This window comes from Equus caballus, chromosome 4 (assembly GCF_041296265.1).
Source record: "Equus caballus isolate H_3958 breed thoroughbred chromosome 4, TB-T2T, whole genome shotgun sequence".
NCBI classification, from domain to species: Eukaryota; Metazoa; Chordata; class Mammalia; order Perissodactyla; family Equidae; genus Equus; species Equus caballus.
Window position 1 is genome coordinate 84,807,954 of NC_091687.1, and position 22,234 is coordinate 84,830,187.

Below are 22,234 nucleotides of genomic sequence, written 5' to 3' on the forward strand. Positions count from 1 at the left end.
CCTACATGCCACAACTAGAGGCACTCACAACTAGAATACACAACTAGGTACTGGGGGTATTTGGGGAGAAAAAGCAGGAAAAAAAATAGAAATAAATTTGCCTGAGGTTTAAAACTAGTAAAAATTCAAGTGTCCTCATACAGTAAAACTTTTTTTCCATTTTAATTTTCTTGTATATGTAGCTCAGGCAAAATATCAGCAGGTATTCCAGACCAGAGAATAACCAAATAGCAATTACTAGGTAAATATATAACTCAACTGCAACATTATCAGATACCAAAAAAGTAGAGATTATGTTTTCTCATTGTACTGATAGTATTTCAAAAGCAGACTATAAAGTGGATCAAAAATATATATATTTTTATGTATATATATATTTATACGTATATGTGTGTATCTATATATGCGTGTATGTGTAGGGTTCTGTGCACATATTCTAACTCAAACTGAATATCATCTTACCAAAGACATTGATTCTGAAGAAAAATCTTTCACAGATTTAACATAAACCTGAAAAAAAAAAGAAAGGGCTTATTTATATACAAATGACCTCCAATGTGATTACAAACTTAATTATTAATTACAGTAAAATTATACTTCTAACCGTAGAATATTCAAATTCACTAGAATGGCATGAAGTTACGGCTTACAAATTAACAGTGACATGTGCAAAGTTGTCTAAGCTAAGCGTCAGTCTAATTCATTAATTTTAATATCATAGGACCACCACACTAGCCCATAGAATGCCTCTGTGTCTATCAGAAACAAACAGGCAGCGGCTGGCCTGCAGGCATATGACTTAGCCCAACTCTACTTCTCTACCTGACAGCCTTGACCAAAGAGGTGGTCTCCAAATGTGTGTGTACGTGTGTGGGGGGTGAAGAAGGAGGGAAAAGATGAATACCTTCATAAAGAAGAAAACAGGAGGAAATCAGTTTTACCTAAAAAGGGGCACTTGACCAATTTAAAACGAAATCAAGTAAATCATCAAAAGAAGCTGACGGTATCACCGAAAGAAACAAGATCAGGTCTAGAGTGTCTGTGAAGTTTTTAAAATTTCATTAACAAATATCTTTAAGGTATCTTTCTTTTCTACCTGGAGTCATTCTAAACATAAAGCCAAGAAAAGAATTTCTATTTTTTAAACTTCAAATACTCAAGTGAATAATTCAGTCAGACTAAATAGTTTATCTGCAGATTTACAGAAAAACTACTTCTATTCCATCACTTTTGTTCAATAAAACCATAATATGATTAGAGGCTAAAAGTTATACTTACATAAACAGTTGATTTAATGTCTTCAAATGCTTTCAAAAGTAAGGATTGTTTACCATCTCTGCTTGTAGATGATGCCGAAAAAACAATAAATCCAGCCACTGCAATAGTGTCCTACAGAGCAAAAAACAGTTTTTAATCATCAAAATATCTATCATTCTGAATGCCATATAAATCCTGATTTTTATTACTATTTAAAAATAGGAATCACCGCTATAAAATGAAAAACTAGTTAGCCTAATCTTGTTTAATGCTTTCTGAATATAAGATTGAGACTACCACCTCCTCTGCAAGGGTATTTATCAATGTAGCCTAGGATGAGCATAATGCCCCACCACTTCACGGGCCAGGAAAACACTAACTAAATCACTTTGAAAATTTTATTTAGTGGGACTTCAAAAATCGATGTTTATCTCAGTTTATGCAAGTAAGTTTGCATGAGTAAGCACAATGGAGAGATAAGAGATGATCCAACAGTATTAAGAATGGAATTTAAACAAAACCAAATCTCAGAGTTGAGAGACTACATTGAGAAAAACATGTCATTAGTGCAAAAACTCCACATGATTATAAGGTTATGATATGTACATATACAAGGCATGAGTTCTAAATCAGTTACCACAATAAAATTAATAAAAAGAAAAAAATCCAGGGCATGAGACATAAATAAGAAATATCCATTTATATACTAATAAGAACAGAGATATTTTCTTCCTACTTAGGTTTAGAGTAGTAGTAAGCAGCCATTCTCTATTTATTCCTGCCTCTCTTGTTCTTTAGTTAAATCTCACTTTTCTTATTTTCCAAATACTGAAACATACAAACTCAACGAGTTTTGTCTTGCTGCGTTATATATATTTTTTATCTTACTCTAATTTTATACAAAAATCTTAAGATACACGAAAATTCCTGGGCTTTAGGCAGCTTCATTCAATAATCTTAATTTCTACCAAGTGGAAGTCTTTTGCGTTACTGACTTTTGCTTTGCATATACAAAGATCTGGCGTCGATGCCCAGGATGCTCTATTCAGATCCATTAAGGAGGCTGTGAGCACCCTGATGACAGGTCATGTCTTACTCTGCTCTGTATTTACAGGCTTGGCACAGCCTAGGCTCTCCAGGAACAACACTGTCAGTGAATCAAAAGAAGGCTCTTATATTTATACTGCCTTTCTAAAATCTCTGGCCCTAAACAGATACTTTAGCTCTGCATATTTCCGGATTTTTTTTTCTTCAGGTGAGACTGCAAACATAATTGTGTCTGTGCTGATAATGCTAAATAACCACAACTCTTCATAGTTAAATAGGAGAAAATTTTCCTTCTCACTGAAGATTTTCTGTTCCTATCACGTTTTAGGCAGTTTTAAAGGGAAATAAACAGTAAGATTGCTTCTGGAATAAATTACTTTTAAAAATTGAAAAATAAGCAATGTCTTCAATTTACCTCGGATCAATATATTCTGACTTAAATGAACACGTAAGATTTTAGTCAAAGATTTAAAGTTGCTTAATCAAACTAACACAGCAAGATAAACAGAAGTTGGGAAGTCATTAGTTCTAAATTCTCTTAAAAGCACAAAAAATAACCTACCTCATGTTATTTTATATTTTATTTAAAAGCGTCTTAAACATAAATATTATGTGGAAAGTAATACACTAACTGCAAGTGTTAGGGGAACAGATGGACATTTTTCTTTCTGTTTTTCTGTATAATCGAAACATTTAGAATAATGAGCATTTCTTTTATGATGAAGAAAACATTTTAAATAGAGAATAGATCACTAAAAGCTTGACATCAACATCCATAGGAAAAAATTTTTCAAAAGGCTATTCTATTTTAACATTAGCAACACAAGTCGGTAAACAGCTACAACTTTCCCTCTAGCACACATTCAGCAACATGGACATAAAACCAAAAATATTTTTTAAGAAAAGAAAAATAACGTGTTTAATTTATTGTATTTATAAACATGAACTTACATTTGAAAATACAAAAATTGTATTGAAGGCCCTCAGTTATCTCACCTCAACTGACCTTGCTTGTTTTATCTCCATACACTTCCATTCAGTGCCATACAGATCAGATTCTCTTATATGCCTAGTGTTTTTCCACGTACATTCTCTGCTTATTCTGAATCCCGACTAATAACACATAGCATTTTTCACTTTCGCACATATCTGACTCTATCTTTTAAAGTCAGGACTATAAACGCTTCTCCCTCGTGAGGTCTATTTTGGGTTGTCTCTCTCCCTCCTTCCTCTGAGCTCTCCTATGCAGCATTTTAATATTTTTCACTTTGCATGTTATTTATAAACTTTTCTTAATGTTTTTAATGCTCTTAAAACTCTGTAAGATCCTTGGGACTGAGAATAAAGTCTTATCTATCTGTGTATTCCATACAAGTGACCAGCAGAGTCTTCTGTTCATAGTCAGTGGTCAACAAATATCTGTTGAATAAATTAATTAATACTGGTAAAAATTAAAGAACAAATCTAAACAAGAAGGGAAAAAATGAATGGCTCTTAAGATTCAGGTCCCATGAATTTACAAATGATAATGGCTTTTAAATTAATTCAAATACACAGATTTATAATAGGCAGTATTAGTTTGGACAACCACTCATTAGATTGAGTTGAAAATGAGATTTAATAAGCATTGTTCTAAGTTCTAAGCTTCTTAGAAGAACATACTGAAGCTATTCAAACAAGAATGGGAATTACACAGTTCAGTGCTAAGAGTGTATATCAGAATATACCACAGTAGGTGTTTATCTCAATCTGCTGAAAGAAGTATTAGGAACCTAGCCTGAGAAGAATACCATGCTACTGAAAGTGATAAGGCTTTATCACTATCTGGGCACAAATGTTCTATAAGTGCACACACATTTGGTGTAACTGAAATCTCTGAACTAACTCAGGATACTCAGACATCAGCAAATGGCTCATTTCCCTTTTGTGTCTGTGCCACCCTGTCACAGTGCCTTAGGAAGAGGGAGTCCTTGTCTTTAAACAATTTCCTGTATGGTTTAGCCAAAAGGAATATTTCTACTGCAAAGCGGTCTCAGAGAAAATGAATGAAATCAGTACAGGTCTTTTTAACATAAAGAAGTGTTCTTTAAAAATCAACAATTAACTTAGAAAGAAAACAAAAACAGCTTATTTGCGCATTAACATATGATTTTCACATGTTAATAGCTCCTAATAAAGAGCACAATCAGTGGTGAAATAAGCAGCAAATCAATAGGTGAACAACAAAAATGTAAACCACAAGACTACTGTATAAATTTGCTAATTTCTAACAGATAAGATATGAAAAATTCTCAAGTCATTACACTTAATGAGTGGGGTAAGGGCACAGAAAATATGAAACAATTGATAATCCAAAAAGAAAAACACTTATCTGACTTTAACAGGCATTAAGTAATTTTTAATATACTGACCTTGCAAATCTTGTTAGGTTATATTTTAAAACACTGTTAAAGAGTGAAGGGTACAGGGAGAAACCAGGGTTCTAATAGTCATCGATAGTGCAGTGATTGACAGAAAATCTTTCTCTAATATAAAAAATTTATTTCATGGGTATTAGCATTTACTGGATCATGCAACATCAAGGAAATAACCTGAAGTAATATATGAAATATTAGCATAAAAATCACAATCTTTAAATGGCCTACAAATCACTATATGATCTGATGCCCACCCATCTCACAGCCACATACTGCGTGACTCACTCCGGAATCCCGACCTCTCATAATTCTTTAGCATACCCGAATCCTCCCTCAAGGCCTCTGCATATGCTGGTCTCTCTCACTCAGCCAGTCTCCCATGCCCCTGTGCTCTTTCTTTCTGCTTCCTTTCTCGTTCTGCCACTCAATGTTCTTGGTTATACATCACAACTAGATAAAAAATTAATTCCATGATAGTCGTTTAATTCCAGTCTTCCCCACTGAACACTGTTTCATGATGAGAAGACAGAAAACACTCAACAAGTGTTTGGACAACCAAATGAATAGTCAAACATATGAACACTCACATATATATGTACTATTCCTGCATTGGATCTTAAATAAACTGCTCTACTACAAAACTTACTTCACAGAATCTTAGCATTTTAGAACTGAAAAGGACCTGAGAGATCATGTAATCAAACACCTTCATTTTTCAGATAAGAAAATAAGGACGAGGGGCCGGCCTGGTGGCACAGAGGTTAAGTTCGCACATTCTGCTTTGGCAGACCGGGTTCGCTGGTTTGGATCCCGGGTGCGGACATGGCACTGCTTGGCAAGCCATGCTGTGGTAGGCGTCCCACATATAAAGTAGAGGAAGATGGGCATGGATGTGAGCTCAGGGCCAGTCTTCCTCAGCAAAAAGAAGAGGATCGGCAGCAGTTAGCTGAGGGCTAATCTTCCTCAAAAAAAAAAAAGAAAAGAAGGGCCAGAGAGGATAGATGAGCAGTCTAAGGTCACACACAGCTAATTAGTTGTAGATCAAAGCAAGACCCAGATCTCCTGACTTCTAAGACAGGCACTGCTCTACATCCTCTTTCAGAACTAAATCTTCACAGGGATGGGAAAAAATGTATTAATAACTGTCTATAATTTTCCCAGGTTTGTGATAAAATATTTTTTAAAACTTTCAAAATACTTCGGAAAAGTCTTTCCTCATACTTAATATGCACATATTAAAAGTTAAATCTTACTTTAAATGAAAGCTAAACTGAAAAAAATGCCTCACATAGAGGAAGAGTCAATCAGAGCATACGTATTCCTGCAAACTGTATCACTAGTCTAGCAAAGCAAGAATTAAAATTTGGTTAAAATTCATTTTAATGTTTTAGGATTGTTTTTCATTTTCAAATATAGAACTAACCTTAAGGAAACAAGCAAGTGACAAAGAAGAAAGGTGCAAGAATTAAATTAGAAAATTATTTTATGCAAAAAGTTTTACCTTTGATTGTAACCTTACCTTTAATCTTTAACCTTAATATTATAAAGTCTAAAATAAATAACCCAATTGGACCTCCCAAATGATTAGCATTCATGGATTTTAAACCCAGAAAGAATTTAAAGTTAATTGTGACCTCAGTTTTCTCACCATATTTTAAAAGCGAGAAACCTTGACGTACCATTATTAACATTCTCTATTATCTGACAAGTACTAATTAGAATTAGTATAGTTCTATTGTATTTTAATGAATACCTATCTAAAATATACTTCAATAGCAGAAAACACTTTTCATATGTCGATTAGGTAAAATACTAATATCTAATATATTGTACATGTTTTGCTAATTCATTATATTACAACCTTTTTATATTGTTTCTCAAGTAATTTAATAAACATAAGAATCTTAAAGGATAAAGATGAAAATGTATTTAAAATATAAGCAAACAGATCCCTAATATTCAATATCACGTATTTATTTTTAAAACCCTATGATGTCCAAGATATTTTGTAAAATAAAGCAATTTACAAACATGGATAGTATAAAGGCATCTGGTCAAAAGTATACATATATAAGGTTATATATATATATATATATATATACACACACATGCATATATACACACATACATAAGTATACATAAAGATATATATAAAAGCTGGAAGGATACAAAAACAAAAGCATAGCAGTGGTTTTATACAACAATGGGAATAGACAATGGGAGTGGGCTCACAGGGAGTGGGGCAGCTTTAGCTTTTCGGGTTACACCCTTCCACAGTGAATGTTTTTAAGGCCATGACCACATAAGAGGAACAAAATCTTCTAAGCCAAATATTTGCAAGACCTAATTCAAGTCCACAATACCTCCTGAGGCAGGAAAAGAATATAGCTGAGGAGATAGTTTCTTTGCTTATAAGTCCTATAATAAACCTTGGCCTTAGAATGGTTACCTTCATAAGAGTCCTAATGATCATCATCACAGGGGTCACTGAAGGCTCAAATGATAAACAGCTATGGAAGCACTTTGCATCTGTAAAATTCCACGCAAATGTAATAGAATATTCTTAGGAAAAGATTAGGATAAGAACTGGTTAAACATTAGGAGCTAGCTATAATAAATGTTTGTAAAACAATGTTTTCTACTACCTATTTCTTAAGCAAAATCTGCCTAACAGCCTTTTACATATAGCCTGTACCATCTGCTATAGAACTATTTAAAATAAACAAAGGATAGGAAACAAAACAGAGTTCTTTAAATCATTAGAAATTAGAATTTACAATCTCTTGATATCATTCCATTTCAATACATGCTAGCCAGAAAATCTCTTTAAAAGTTATGAACCTCCCCAAAAACTTAACACACATGTGCATATGCACACACACGTGGACAGTCAGACACACCCCAGGAGTAAGGAGGAGGAAGAAAGTATAAGATAAAAAAGATCCATGCACTTAGGTAAAATAAATTTAAAAATCTCTATGTAATAAATAAAATACACACACACTCTGCTTTCATACCAACTCTACCTAGAATACTTCCCTCAAAGATACTTTTGTGTTGTTTTTAAAAACGTTTCAAAAATTCTCCAAGAGAACTTAAAATATTGAATTCACATTAGCACTTCACTTTCATGAATATGAATGTTTTTCCTAAAAATGACTCAAGGAGATTTCTATAAGTTACCAATTTCTAATATCAAATTATTATTGTTTCTGTATAATGTGGGCACAGAGCTAATGACTCTAGGAGCTCAATATGAACTTCACTATAAACCATGATAGAATCATATGAAATTCTGTCCTTAAAAACCAGTTCTCAATGATCGTGGGTTCATGGATCTCTCTGAGAAGGATACCACAGTTGCAGATGGCCTCCTCAGGAAAAACAAAAAAAAATACATACACTTTTGGTTGGTACAAGAACTCCTTTTGCCAATGTAAACACTGCTAGGGGTTCGCTGGAGACCCCTCCACCCTAGGATACTCATCTTCATCTACAAACTACAGGTCCTATCACAAAAAATGAAATAGGCTTCAGTTTTACAGCTAATTGACCCTTAAAACAGAAGACTAGAGCTTCTTCCTGATCATGCATTAGAACGGCCTTTTCTCCCCAACAGGAATTTTAAGTAGACCATTTAATGTCTTACTTAATAAAAAAAGATCAGTAGAGAAGGAAAGGAAAGGCACCTTTAATGATCTGAGCAAGCTGAAAGGAAGTACATTAAAATTTCCTGGCCCAAGTCCTTGAAATCTCTGAAAATGTTAAAGTGTATGTCTTTACAGAAAGGAAAAAGTTCATGTGAAATAAGAACATGAAACTACATTTCATGTATATTTCATACATTCTATAATCCATGAAAACTAAATATTACTAATTCAACATATTAGGGCAAAACTTACCTCTGTATACCTAGCAGCCTGAAGAATGAGGAAGGAAGCTGTTAACAGCATTTGTTTGTATGGTTTTTTTTGGAAGGATGGGGAGTCAGAAAAAATATGTTATAAGTATTCACATGCAAATTAAACTATTTTATTTTCCCCTATCTCGACAAAGTATTGTAATGAATTATTTTCTAGTTCAAAAGAAAAACGATATGTAACTTATCTTTCTAAATAAGTGAATCTTCCCGTTAAAACTACTTAATATTCTCACTTTCATTCATATGCTTTCCCCTTCTCGATCTCATCATTTCTGAAGAGTTATCTTCCTTGAAAAAATGGCATGATTTTGATTCTTCTTAAACACTGAATTCTTAATAATTCAAAACTGTCATCATGAATATTAATTATTTTAACTGAGCTGAAAGAAAGTTATGCCTTCAAGGGCAAAAATAATAATAGGAATAATAATATTAACGACAACAGGCCTTTAACTGGAGCCACGCAAAGAAGTGTCTCATCAAAAGAGTTACACAGAGCTGCGGACTCCCCTACCTGAAGGGCCTGAAGGAGACTGTCAGATCTAACACTTCTTTTTTGGTAAATTTGCTTCTGACACTTCACTGTGCCATATCAACTAGAATAAAACTGTATCTTAATTATATTTTAAAAATTGCATCTATAATTATTCTAATTATCATTCCAAGAGAAATAGTCTGATGAATGGTTCTAGGAGTTTTAGAACATGAAATGGTATGGCAACTATGTTATTTCCTCAAATTCTAAAGATTTTAAGATATATTACTCATTTAATAACAGCTTTTCAGAGAGGGAAAAAAATAACCACTACACTGATTTCGTTTGTTCAAATTATAAATTAGGAAAAAAATTAACTGATTTATCACCTCTTCACAGAAGCTGTAGCACAAAAGACAAACCTTGAGTTTGACAATCTATTCCCAAAATTCTTGTGTAAGGAAAAAAAAAGTAGATGCTCTGACAGTTTCCTTGAAACGGATCTTTATTCTAGACTCCAAAGGCAGGTTTTGCAAAAAGAGCACCCCTTCTCAAGTCCACTGAATTATTTATGAATCATCACAATTTCTGAAACTACAGTAGGCCAGAACTACTAGAACACTCGGAGAATCGCACACCTGCACTTTCTGTTAGCTATCTGAGAGGCAAGGTCTCTCCCACCCTCTCGAGGCTGGGAGCATGCAGGGAAGGCGGCAGGTGAGGGAGCGCTTCTTCACATCAGGGCTCCCTGGGTCATATGGCTAGGTCTTGGAGAGCTCCGAACAACTATTCACCATTCTCTACAGCATTATTCGAATATTTTTCAACCAGCACAGCCATTAACCTGTGCATAATAGCTGAGTATCAGTCCTGGACATATTCCTCATTCCCAGCATTGTCATCATTATTTAGGAATTCACCTAACTAGACAAATGACACAACCCATTCATCATTACTAGATGCTATACTGACTCTAGGATCTCATCAGCTAACAAATGAAGAGAAAATATTTTAAAAAGATGGCAAGATAGTGTTCAAACTTGCCTTTTTAAGAGAAGAGCTACAAATACTCTGGTCTGAGAAAACCAGAAGGTCCAAATTTTACCACAAATTTCCACACCATCCACATATTTATGTGCTCATTTGAATACATCAGCAACAAAAGAGGATCCCGTCATGAAAGCTGACTTTTGGGGGTAACCATTTCACTATAACTTGTATTTTTTGCTGTCAGTAATCTGCCACGAAATTTCCCTAAATAATTTAGGACACAGAATTAAACGCTTTTAAAAAAAAATCTTAAGGGATAAGAACATACTGATAGGTGATTACCTCCCCAAAGTGACAGAGTTTAACTTCCTAGGTAATGCATTTCATAGTGTCAAATGAACATTAGACATACATGCTATACTAGATTAACAAAATTTATAGGGAACAGGTAAGAACCAAGGACAGCTGTTTTTATTCAAATATTTATTTAATGTAGAAAAAACTAGGAAAAATTATTGTTCAGGATTAATTCAATTTAAGAACTTCAGGAATTCTTACAGACTTAAATAAGCATTGTGTCAAAAACTGACAACTACTTTTCTCTAACCCACAAATATACAAACAGATGCACAACTAATCAATTCTATCCAATTCCACCAATGCTTTAGTTTTGGTCTTTATACATCCAGGATAGTTTTCGAATTACTGTAAAGTCTCCACGCTGATTTCCCTATTTTAGTCTCCTCCTGATAGAAGAAAATAAATTGAGAAATACTTTATGAGATAATCAGGGAAACTGGGACACTGACTTGATATTTGATTATATAAAGGAATTACTGTTAAATTATTTTAGGGATAATAATGAAATTGTGTCTTTACATGTGTACACATATAAAGAGGAAGACAAAGACATATATAGATTGCATGTGTATATATATATATGACTACATTGATATTTCATGATTTTAAAAAATTGATGCTAATATTTCAGTAATATAATGGCACTGTGGTATGTAGTCATCGTGTATATGAATATACACTCATATACGTATAATTTTAGGAATTTTTTCTCTTTTACATACCGAAATTTTTATGGCTTAAACTATATAATTCTTGATATTTGCATCAAAATAATCTATACCAGTAAAACGATTAAATGATGAAACAGATGAAATAAGACAGGCTGTATGGTGATGTGAGATAATGGGTATATGGACATTCACTATATAACTCTCACCACTTAGATGTTTGAAATTTTCTATAACAAAAAGTTTAAAGACTAGTAAATAAAATGTCCCACTAAAAAATAAAGTTGCCTACCATTTGAAGTTTCTCCCAAATCCTCCAGGCAGATTCAGTTGATTGAGGCTGCTATTATAGCTCTACTATAGTTACCACTATTAAGTGATTTTCCATTAGACTAGAGTTATGAGCTCCATAAGGTCAAGCACTGTAGCTTACACCTTTTGGTTTCTCCAGAGCCTAGCACAGTGTTTAGCAAAATGGCAACCCTTAATAAATCTTTACTGAACCCATTAAATGAATGTAAATGAAAAAAGAGAGTAAGTACAATCTCAGTGGACTCTGTGGTTTTGCAGAAACCAGAGTTTCTTCCATATGCCATTTACTTGTTAGTAACAGCCACAAATCAAAAAGGATTGAAACCATCTATCTAATATTCCAGCAACATTATTTTAGAAGTACCGCCTACCTCTAAACAACTCTTTGGAGACTTCTTGCTCACTCAACAATCTATTTAATAGCTACATGCTTAATATTAGCTAATTGCTCAATCTGGTTTTGCAAATATATAGGGGTCTCCAATTAACATCAAAGAGGTCATAAGAGTCTTAAAGAAAATTAATTTTAAATCATTTTAATATACAAGCAGAAAAAAATCTTTAAGATGATACACCAAACAGTGGTTAATCTCTAGAGATGTGCTGTCCCATACAGTATCAACTGGCCACATGTGGCTAATTAAATTTGTTAATTAAAACAATGAAAAATTTAAAATTCAGTCTCTCAGCTGTACCAGCCACATTTCAAGTGCTCATTAGCCAAATATGACTAGTGGCTACCACACTGATGACACAGATATAAACCATTTCCATCATTACATCATAATAGTTTTACGGGACAGTGCTGCTCTAGAGGACTTCGATCACAAGGGACTTTCCTTTTTCTAATACACAGCTGTATTACTTAAACAGTGCATAGCAGGCATGTATTTCTTTTTTATTGAAGCAAAGTAAAAATAATGTAAAACTTGCCATTTTTAAGCATACAACTTAGTGGCATTAATTACAATCACAATGTTGTACAACCATCACCACTATTTCCAAAACTTTTTTATCATCTCAAATAGAACCTCTTTAACCATTAAGCTAGTAACTCCTCATTCCCTCTCCCCAGCCTCTGGTAACCTCGAATCTACTTTCTGTCTGTAAATTTACCTATTCTGCATATTCATAGAAAGTGGAATCATAACATAGTTGTACTTTTGTGTCTATCTTATTTTACTCAGCATAATGTTTTCAAGGTTCATCCATGATATATCAGAATTTCATTCCTTTTTACAGCTAAATAATATTCCATTGTATATATATAGCACTTTGTTTATCCATTCATCTGCTGATGGACACTTGAGTTGTTTCCACCTTTTGGCTATTGTGAATAACATTGTGATGCACAGTGGTGTACAAATATCTGTTTTGAGTCTCTGTTTACAATTTTTGGGGGTATATATCTAGTAGGGGTCATCCAATAATTCTATGTTTAGCTCTTTGAAGAACCACCAAACCGTTTTCCACAGTGGCTGTATCATTTTACATTGAGTGGACTTGGCACCTTTGTCAAAAATCAACTGTTCATAAATATAAGGGTTACTTCTTGACGTTTAATTCTATTCCACTGGTATACATGTCTGCCCTTATGCCATTTCCACAGTGTTGATTAGTGTCTTTGTAGCAAGTTTTAAAATCACAAAGCCTGAGTCCTCCCACTTTGTTATTCTTTTTCTAGATTGTTTTGGTTTTCAGAGCCCCTTAAAACTCCATATGAATTTGAGGATCAACTTTTCCATTTCTGCAGACAAGGCTGTTGGAATTTTGATAGGGGTTGCACTGAATCTATAGATCACTTTGGGGAGTATTGACAGCTGAACAATATTAAGTCTTCCTACCCAAGAACATGCACCTCTTTCCTTTATTTAGGTCTTAATTTCTCTTAGCAATGTTTTTTAACTTTCAGTATACAAGTCTTTCACTTCATTGTTTAAATTTACTCCCAGGTATATTATTCCTTTAGACACTATCATATATCGAATTTTTCTCATAATTTCCTTTCCAGATTGTTCATTGTAGGTGTATACAAACACTATTGATTTTTGTGTGTTGATCTTGTACCCTATAACACTGGTGAATTCATTCATTAGCTCTGGTATCTTTCTTCTGGATTCTTTAGGATTTTTAAACCTAGGATCATGTTATGTAAGAACCGAGAGAGTTTTACTCCTTCCTTTACAATTTAGATGTCTTTTATTTCTTCTTCTTACTTGATTGTTCTGGCTACACTTTCCGGTACAATGTTGAATGGCAGCTGATGAAATGACGAAAGCGAGCATCCTTGTCTTCTTCCAAATCTTAGGGGGAAAGCTTTCAGTCTTCCACCACTCAGTATGAGGTTAGCTGTGGGTTTTTCATAATTGCCCTTTATCACGTTGAAGAAGATCCCTTCTGTTCCTAGTTGTGATTGTTTTGATTATGAAAGGGTGTAGGATTCTATCACATGCCTTTTCTGCATCAACTAAGATGATCATTTGTTTTTTCCCTTTGCTCTATTAATGTGATATATTACAATCAGTGATTTTCTTATGTTGAACCAAACTGTACTCCTGGGATAAACTCCACTTGGTCATGGTGTCTACTCCTTTAATACGCTCTTGGGTTCAGTTTGGTAGTATCTTGTTGATTTAGCAGGCACGTTATTTTTAAAACAACTATAAGAAAATATTATAAACATACAGAGAGTTGTAAATCATAATATTTTTTAAATAGTAGGAATTATTTTTTAATTAAGTGAGGAGAAAATGTATATATTTGTAAGATACTCTATTGAATACTAAAAATTAAAATGAAGTGAGAGGAAATATTGTTCCTTTTTATGTCAATGATAAGTTTCACTGAGCTTTTAGGACTGTTCCAATTTTAAAGATGTCACTTTTTTAAGTATCATTTTTATGTATCTGCAAATATATAATGACTCTCTAAAATAAAGGTCTACAGGATGATTACAGCATCATCAATAATTCTAAATCTACTTCTAAAATAAAGAAATATGAAAATATTTTACCCCTTCATAGAAAACTTTTGCACAGTCCTTTGCTAATTTTCCGAAAAATGATACATTGATGGTGTTGACCTCTGAATCTGAATTTTCTTGTTCTATAGAGAAAAATGCACAAAGAGAGAAACACTTATTAGCTACAGCAGTTTTATACACACAGGAAAATTGATGACAACTACATTCTAAAAACTACAATTACTTCAAAATGTAATTATGAAGAATAATTCAAATGTTTATAATTCACTTCTAATTTAGTCTAATACCTTAAATACTGCAAAAACAACATATAGAATGCTACTAAGCATTAAAATAAAAATTATAACAAGTTTCAACTGGAATACCTTTTACAAATTTCTGTAATTATCACATTAACATCATACAATGACCACTTTCTATTTCTTTTCCCATGTTTATAATCAGAAAAAACTGAATAAGGTACTAATTATTCAATCTTTACACTGTATAATGTATCATCACCCCCCATATATTTCATTTTTACTGAACTTCTAGTAATCTACAGTTGTCATTAAGTTTTGTTTTGGGGGGGTTTTTTGGTGAGGAAGATGGGCCCTGAGCTAACATTCGTGCCAATCTTCCTCTATTTTGTATGTGGGATGCTGTCACAGTGTGGCTTGATGAGTGGTGTGTAGGTTTGTGCCCAGGATCCAAACCTGTGAACGCTGGGCCACTGAAGTGGAACATGTGAACTCAACCACTACACAACTGGGCCAGCCCCCATTAAGTTTTAATCTAGACAAGTGTAATCTACTCCCCTGGCACTGAAGAAAAAAGTGCAGAGTGTGTGTAGTTAAAGACTGAACTATCAGTGATTTTGAAAATGAAAATTACTTGGGAAAAAAGGAAGGAATATTCTGCAAATAACCTCATTTGTATCTTCTAGGCTTGGGGAAAGAATCTCCTAATCTTCATTCTCCAGAGGTCATCTCCTGTAAGCACTGCAGCATGACCAAAAGCTAAGATTCCATTATATCATCTGAGGAAAGTCTCACTCATATCAGCTTTCAAACATTCAACTACTCCAAGAAATGCCATCATATCAGATTTTCATGCATTTATGAAGTACATGAACAATCTTTCCAAAACTGGCAGTCTTCTTTGTGTGACTGAGAACTCCTGAATCTGCTACTGTTAGGTCTAGTGCACGGAGCAATGAAACAACTACCACATAGCTACCTATTGCTGCCTTTCACTTACCTCTTTAACTCCTTAAAACAGGTATAAACATAAATTGAAATGTGAATGTTCCTCAAATACAAAAACATAGTGGTTTCTAACCAAAATATAACACACTTCTTTAATATCTTAAATGATTCTCAGATGTCTGTTTCCGGCCATGATGGAGTAACAGAAATTAGATTTATTTTCCAGTCTTAAAACAACTAGAAAACTAAGGAAATATATATAAAACAATAGTTTTCAGATATTAGACAACAGGAAATGCAGGAAAGTGATCTCCTTCAGAAGGAAAACAAAGCAATAACCCTAGCTTACTTCCTGGAGTGTTTCCAGGCAGCAGAAAATGGAGGCAAAAGTCAAACCAACCCCAGGAGCCTCACGGAATTCGTAAGAGTTTAGATTTGAGGATGCCAGCATGGCTAGAATTTGCAGGACAGAGTGCTGAAAGGAGGAGAGCACTACAGATACAGTGTTCTGGAGATCTGAGGATGGGTGCCTTCACGTCTTTACCTGAGCACTATCTCCAAGTGCACAGTGCACAGGAGGAAAGTGTCCCAGAAAGGGGAAAAACCCCCTGAAAGGAATAGGCAGAACAATTCTGAGACTCACACAGGGCTGGGAATTGTTCTGACCAGTCAGAGTGGAACCCTCATATGTAAGGCATAGAGTAGAATCATCAGAAGGGTATTTCCTTAGTGATAAGGCCAAATTAGCCCCAAAACAAAGGCTGCTCTAGACCACCCAAAAAAAGCTAATCAAATTGATTCCAAGAAAATTAAATGTATCCCCAAACAAAGACAAATAATATTTAAAGAATGACAAATCCAACATTCAATAATATAAAATTCTGAATGTCCAGTATCCAGTAAAAAATTAGCAGCCATGCAAAAGGGAAAACCAGGCCAACACATAACAAGTGCAGAGGCAGGGGTGGGGGGTGTCAATCAATAGAACACACAATGATAGAATTTCTTCATTTTTTAAATCTTAGTTCTCTCTTCTTCCACCTGAATCATTTTTAGATTTCTATCTTTAAGTTCGTTATTTCTCTCTTCCATATGGTCTGCTGTATTCCCAATGCTTTCTACTTTACTCTTCATCTCATTAATTGTGTGCTTCACCTCCAGAATTTGTTTGCTTTTTGTTGTTGTTTGTTTGTTTTTGGTGAGGAAGATTCACTCTGAGCTAAATTCCGTTGCCAGTCTTCCTTTTTTTTTTCCCTTGAGGAAAATTAGCCATGAAATAACATCTGTGCCAATCTTACCCTATTTTGTATGTGGGTTGCCACCACAATATGGCTTGACAAGAGGTGTAGCTACATGCCCAGGATCTGAACCTGGGCCGCCAAAGCAGAGTGTGCCCGACTTAACTACTATGCCAAAGGGCTGTCCCCATTTGTTTTTGTTTGTAGAGAATCAATCTCTTTGGATAAGTATTCCATCTGTTTATTAATTTTATTCCTGAGCTCACTAAACTGTCTTTCTGAGTTTTTTGGTAACTCATTGTGTTTCTTCATGACAGCTATTTTGAAATCTGTCAGTCAGACTGTAACCTTCCATGACTTGAAATTTGGTTTCTGAAGACTTGTCATTTTCTTTCTGTTCTGCCATGGTACTGTAGTTCTCATGGTGCTTGATGAGCTGATTCTTAGCTGGTGCATTTGTGGTAGTAAACACTTTTCTTATTTGGGTAAGACTTTGGTTACTTTGATCCCAAGCTGCTTCTGGTTGTATTTGAGAGGCAACACTTTCCGGCCTCCACTGCCTCTGCCAGAGGCGTTGTCAGTGCCCTCCTTGTGCTGCCTGTGCTTCTGGGGTTGCTGGTGCTTTGCTATTTACAATGTCATGGTGTTGTCACCAAGATCATCAGCCTGCAAGCACTCCTGCTGCTTCTGGGGTCGTTTGGGCTTCATGTTCCCCAACTGGCTTTCCCTGGGCTCAGGTGCTGCTGCACCATGCAACTCGTGTACTGCTGCTCCCAGGTTATCTGGGAGTGCTGGCAACACTGCTGCCAGGGGTGCTCAGTTCATGGGTGTTTCTGTCACTGCCAGGCTCCAACGGTCTTGTATACAGGCTTTGCTGCTAGTAGAGCCAGTGCTGGGGGTGCCACCACTGAGGGCTGGGTCCCAGGTTCTGCTGTGGCTCCTGAAGCCTCTGGTCACAGATGCCACATGCCACTGTTAACAAAGGAACAGGGGCTAAGCTGCAAGTGCTGCTGCTGCTCCTGCAGCCTCTGGTCACAGTGCACACCAGTGTATTTTTTAAAACCTCAAGTCAGGGCACCACCACCCCTGTCAGTGTTATCCATGTTTTGGATGCAGCCCTTACTGCTGGAAAGACCAGGGAGAGAGTCATCACTGCCTCGAGAGAGAGAGAGGGGGCTGGTTCACTAGCATTGCTGTTTCCTGGAGCCTCAGGTCGTGGGTGTCACCTATCAATGCTGAGCAGGGGGCAGAGGCTAAGCCACAAGTGCCATGTCTGCTCCTGCAGCCTCTGGCCACAGGCACATAACAGTGTGCTGGTAGTGTGCTCCTTGAGACCAGAAGCATTCACATTTTGGATCGCTGACACTGAGGGTGGGGGTGGGGCCTACTCTCCTAGTTCCACTGCCTCCAGTCCACCGATCTTCAGATGTATAGATGCACAGATCTCTCAGGAGATCTGGTGCTGTACAGGGAGTCATTTGTTGGTCAATGCATGTCCCACTGGTTGTGACTTGGGAGAAACAAAGGGAAAAACTCATTATATCATGATGCTGATGTCACTCTCCGGAAATGATAAGAGATAATAAGATTACCAGAGAGGATTTTAGAATAGTTATTGAAAAATATATTAGAAGTTAATATGCTGATTGGAGTTAACAACAGATTAACAAAGAAGAAAACGTTACAGAAAACTGAAAAATAGAGAAAATCAATGAAAAGATCAACAAAGTAAATCTCTAGCCAGAATGATCAGAAAAAAAAACAGCAAAAGAGAGTAGTCATAAAGTATCTATCAATGAAATAGGACATCACTACAGACCCTACCAATATTAAAAGCATCTCAAAAATATATTACAAATAACTTTATGCCAATATATTTGACAACTAGGATGAAATGGTTAAACTCCTTCAGAAACACAAACTACCAAAGCTTACTCAAGAAAAAACAGATAACCTGAATAGCCCTATATCAATTAAAGACACTGAACTTAAGAATTAAAAGCTTTCCCCTAAAGACAATTCCAGGCATAGTTGGCTTCACTGGTGAATTTTACAAACATTTAAGAAAGAGATAATAACAATTTTAGATAAATTCTTCCAGAAAACAGAAGAGAAGTAACCACTTAACAACTCTTCTCCTGAGGACAGCATTACCCTGATACCAAAACCAGTCAAAATCATTACAAGAAAAGAAAAATTCAGACCAATATCCTTCAAAAATTTACATGCAAAAATCCTTAACAAAATATAAGTAACTCAAACCTAACAATATATAAAAAGGATAATACATCAGGCCTATCACCTAATCTTGCTTTATTTCCCTTCAGACCACATTTTTACCTAATATTACCTTATGTAGTTATTTATTGAATTTATTTCTTCCTCTAAAATGTAAACTCTGTGTAGGCAAAGACTTTGTTTTCATCACTGCTGTATCCCCTATATCCAGGATAGTATCTAACATATTGTTGGTTTTCAATACTTGTAGAATGCTGTATTTCACAGGTTGTTTCCCATTCTCTGCTATAGACCATTCTTCAAACTAATTTCAGGCTCCAGATGAGATCCACTTTGTTCCCCAAATATTCCACAGTAGCTCTTCTTAGCTTACCAGGATTATTTGAGGGTTTCTAGGGAGAAGGAATTATCTCATGTAACTACATGTAGATAAGGAGTAACATGCTGAAAGCAGCATTTTGAGAAAGTGAAGTTTGCTAAGCTGTTTGGGTCACGATAATGAAACTAGAAGTAGGAAGATTGGCTAGCTACTGTAATAGTCCAGATACGAGTTTAAAGGAATCTGAAGTAATAATACAGAAGCAATGGGGGAGGGGAACACAGAATAGTTACTGAAAAGAAAATTTAGTGGGGAAAAGATTACCTCTTCATTCTATGGATTTTTATATTACTGTGCATGTATTACCCACTAGAAATCATTTCTGTGCTTGTATATATACATATATATATATGTATATATACACACACACAAATACACACATACATAATACACATACACACATAATATATATGTATGTGTATGTATACACACAAGTATATATACATATATTAAGTATACATAATATATATATATATATATATATATATATATAATTACCCATTTGTAGATTACGGGCAAAAAGTTAAGCAGGCATGATCTTATTATATTATATACCTTGTAGGCTAATCTTCAAAACAAGTGTTCTGTTTCCACCATTAGTTAAAGAAGAGATATACGAAAGCTTTCCCTGAAATGAGAGAAAAATAGTTACAGCGAAAAGCCAAAAGAGTTTATTGTAACACCAAGATATAAGGAAAAATTGGAATAATTTTTTTAAAAGGATTAGACTTTTGTCTTTCAAGAAATGAAGTGTGAACACAATGACTATGTTCAAGTCATTATTTTTAAGACATGAAAGTGATTTTTCTAGGAAAAAATCAGAGGACCTAAAAATATTTTAGGTTCATCCTTTAGTTTCTTAAACAATCTTATCACTTAAATATTATCAATTCCTCATTTTATAGATGAAGATGAACTAGGCCAACTTGAGCTTCACTTTAACCTAATATTGTTCTTTGCTAACGACAAAAACGAAGAGCTTGCTCCTAGAAATTAAAATGTATTAAAGAAAAATTAAAAAGTATAAAATGATAATCCCAGAAATAAGGACAGCGTGTACAAATCAATGGACTGAGGCACAAGTATAGTTTAGTCTTTGTTCTACTTCTGTAACTAAACAGCTCCCTCAGCTTAAAAAGTTATTTAATCAGTGTCTCAGATAAAATGAAATATTTAATCTGGATGGTTTCTATAATTTCTTCTGGCTCTAAAATTGAATGATTCTATGAACAAATATAGGGGTCTTTGAAAACTTCCACACCAAAATATAATTTATTTAATAAAGTTTAAAAATAGATCCTATAATATATAACTCCTATACTAATATTACAGAGTTTGATATAGCCAACAAAAAAATAACAGCTATCTTCATACATCAATTTTACTTACAACATAGGAATGGGAAAAAAAATTAAAGTATGGCTATCAGCAGTGCAGAATGATTCAGACAAAAGTAAAGGTAAATAGTTCCACTCAGGAGGTAGCAAGTCGAAAAGAACAACAACAAAAAGATGGGCAATGTGCAAATTTCAAACTAAACTTTTTCCTGACTCACCAGAGTTGAGGCTTAAAGACAGCCATCTAACCAGAAATCTAAGGAAACAGAAGCCCTCCAATGAGATGGGCAGGTTAGCACTTGCTTACCTGAGGTAAATGGCAAATGCTGCCTGACATCTGTAAGAAAAATTCATCTTACATTTTCAATGAGCTGCTAGCGGCCAAGTACAAGCTAGCGAAAAGACATGGAGCCTTTGGGAGCTGCAAACACAGGGGAATTCACACCCACTTACAAGCTCTTCTCCACACACCTGACCAGGTTCAGGCCAGAAAGCGGGGTAAGGGTGGTGGCAGTCACTGCAAGAAACCCTGCCTGGATCTTCCCCACCCCTCTTTCAGAACAAAGTCCTTAAACTGCTGGGAGAAGGGCAACAAACCTATGAATCTTAGGGCTTTGGTGAAAACCCACTGCAGCTAGAAGGGAAAACAGAAAAAAAACACCTCTACCCCTTCTCAGATGGGCAGGAATATGTATACAGGTGCGAAGGTCAGACCTACAGCTCGAGGATCACTAAGACCTCACCCAAAGACCCAGGAACACACTGCCTGGCAAGACTGAGACTTAATCGGAACAGAAGACATCCACTCATCACAAGGCTGACGAGTGTCTAGTAAAAAGTAACAGGGTTTCCTACTAGGACAGAAGCACAAGGACCTCATCTGAGGCAAAGCACAAAGCAAAGACCTAAAGCTTAAAGGTGGGAAGACGGTGACAAAACTCTCTGGCCAACCAGACCCCCGTCCTAAATACAAACTAACTCAAAAGGAATTCAAAGCCTGGAGGGTGCTGAAGTAACCAGAGCAACAACAAATGCCCAACTGAGCTGAACTCCGGGCTAGACTAACTCAACACCCCACAGTAAAGTCCCAGCAGAAAGGCCAGCACATTTCCAGAAATAAAAACTATTGACTTAAGTTTTCACTGCCCTTCAAAAGACGTAGAGCTTACAACAACAAATTATGGGCATACAAAAAAGCAAGAAAGAACACACTACCAAAACACAAAGCAAGTGAGAACCAAAATCAGATTAAATTAGATTAATCAAATTAAATTCAAGGCAGGTACTTCTGTTACTCTTGCACCTGATCCAACTGAAAGATCTGGGTGAGAGTTTGGGATGACTGAAGAAATGTGAAATTATAGCTACTGAACTGGACACAACCATTTCATAACAATAGAGGCACCCAGGGAAAGATCTTTAGC

The 22,234-nt window shown here is 35.3% G+C and overlaps 1 protein-coding gene across 28 annotated transcripts in view; it reads right to left on the reverse strand.

Moving 5' to 3' along the window:
* The window catches only part of POT1 (protection of telomeres 1), a 92,762-nt gene that overhangs the window by 65,957 nt on the left and 4,571 nt on the right, over window positions 1–22,234 (reverse strand). For 6 of the 28 annotated variants that reach the window (XM_070265019.1, XM_070265021.1, XM_023639607.2 and 3 more), the window contains 3 exons: window positions 14,462–14,553; window positions 1,279–1,389; window positions 463–510 (listed from right to left, as the gene is read on the reverse strand). In XM_070265019.1, coding sequence (XP_070121120.1) covers window positions 463–471 — 9 coding nt within the window. In that variant the 5' untranslated portion in view covers window positions 472–510; window positions 1,279–1,389; window positions 14,462–14,553. Of the gene's footprint in view, window positions 1–462; window positions 511–1,278; window positions 1,390–7,170; window positions 14,109–14,461; window positions 14,554–20,028; window positions 20,102–22,234 lie in introns of all 28 variants that reach the window. The other 22 variants (XM_070265016.1, XM_070265017.1, XM_070265014.1 and 19 more) reach the window with 6 other exon arrangements.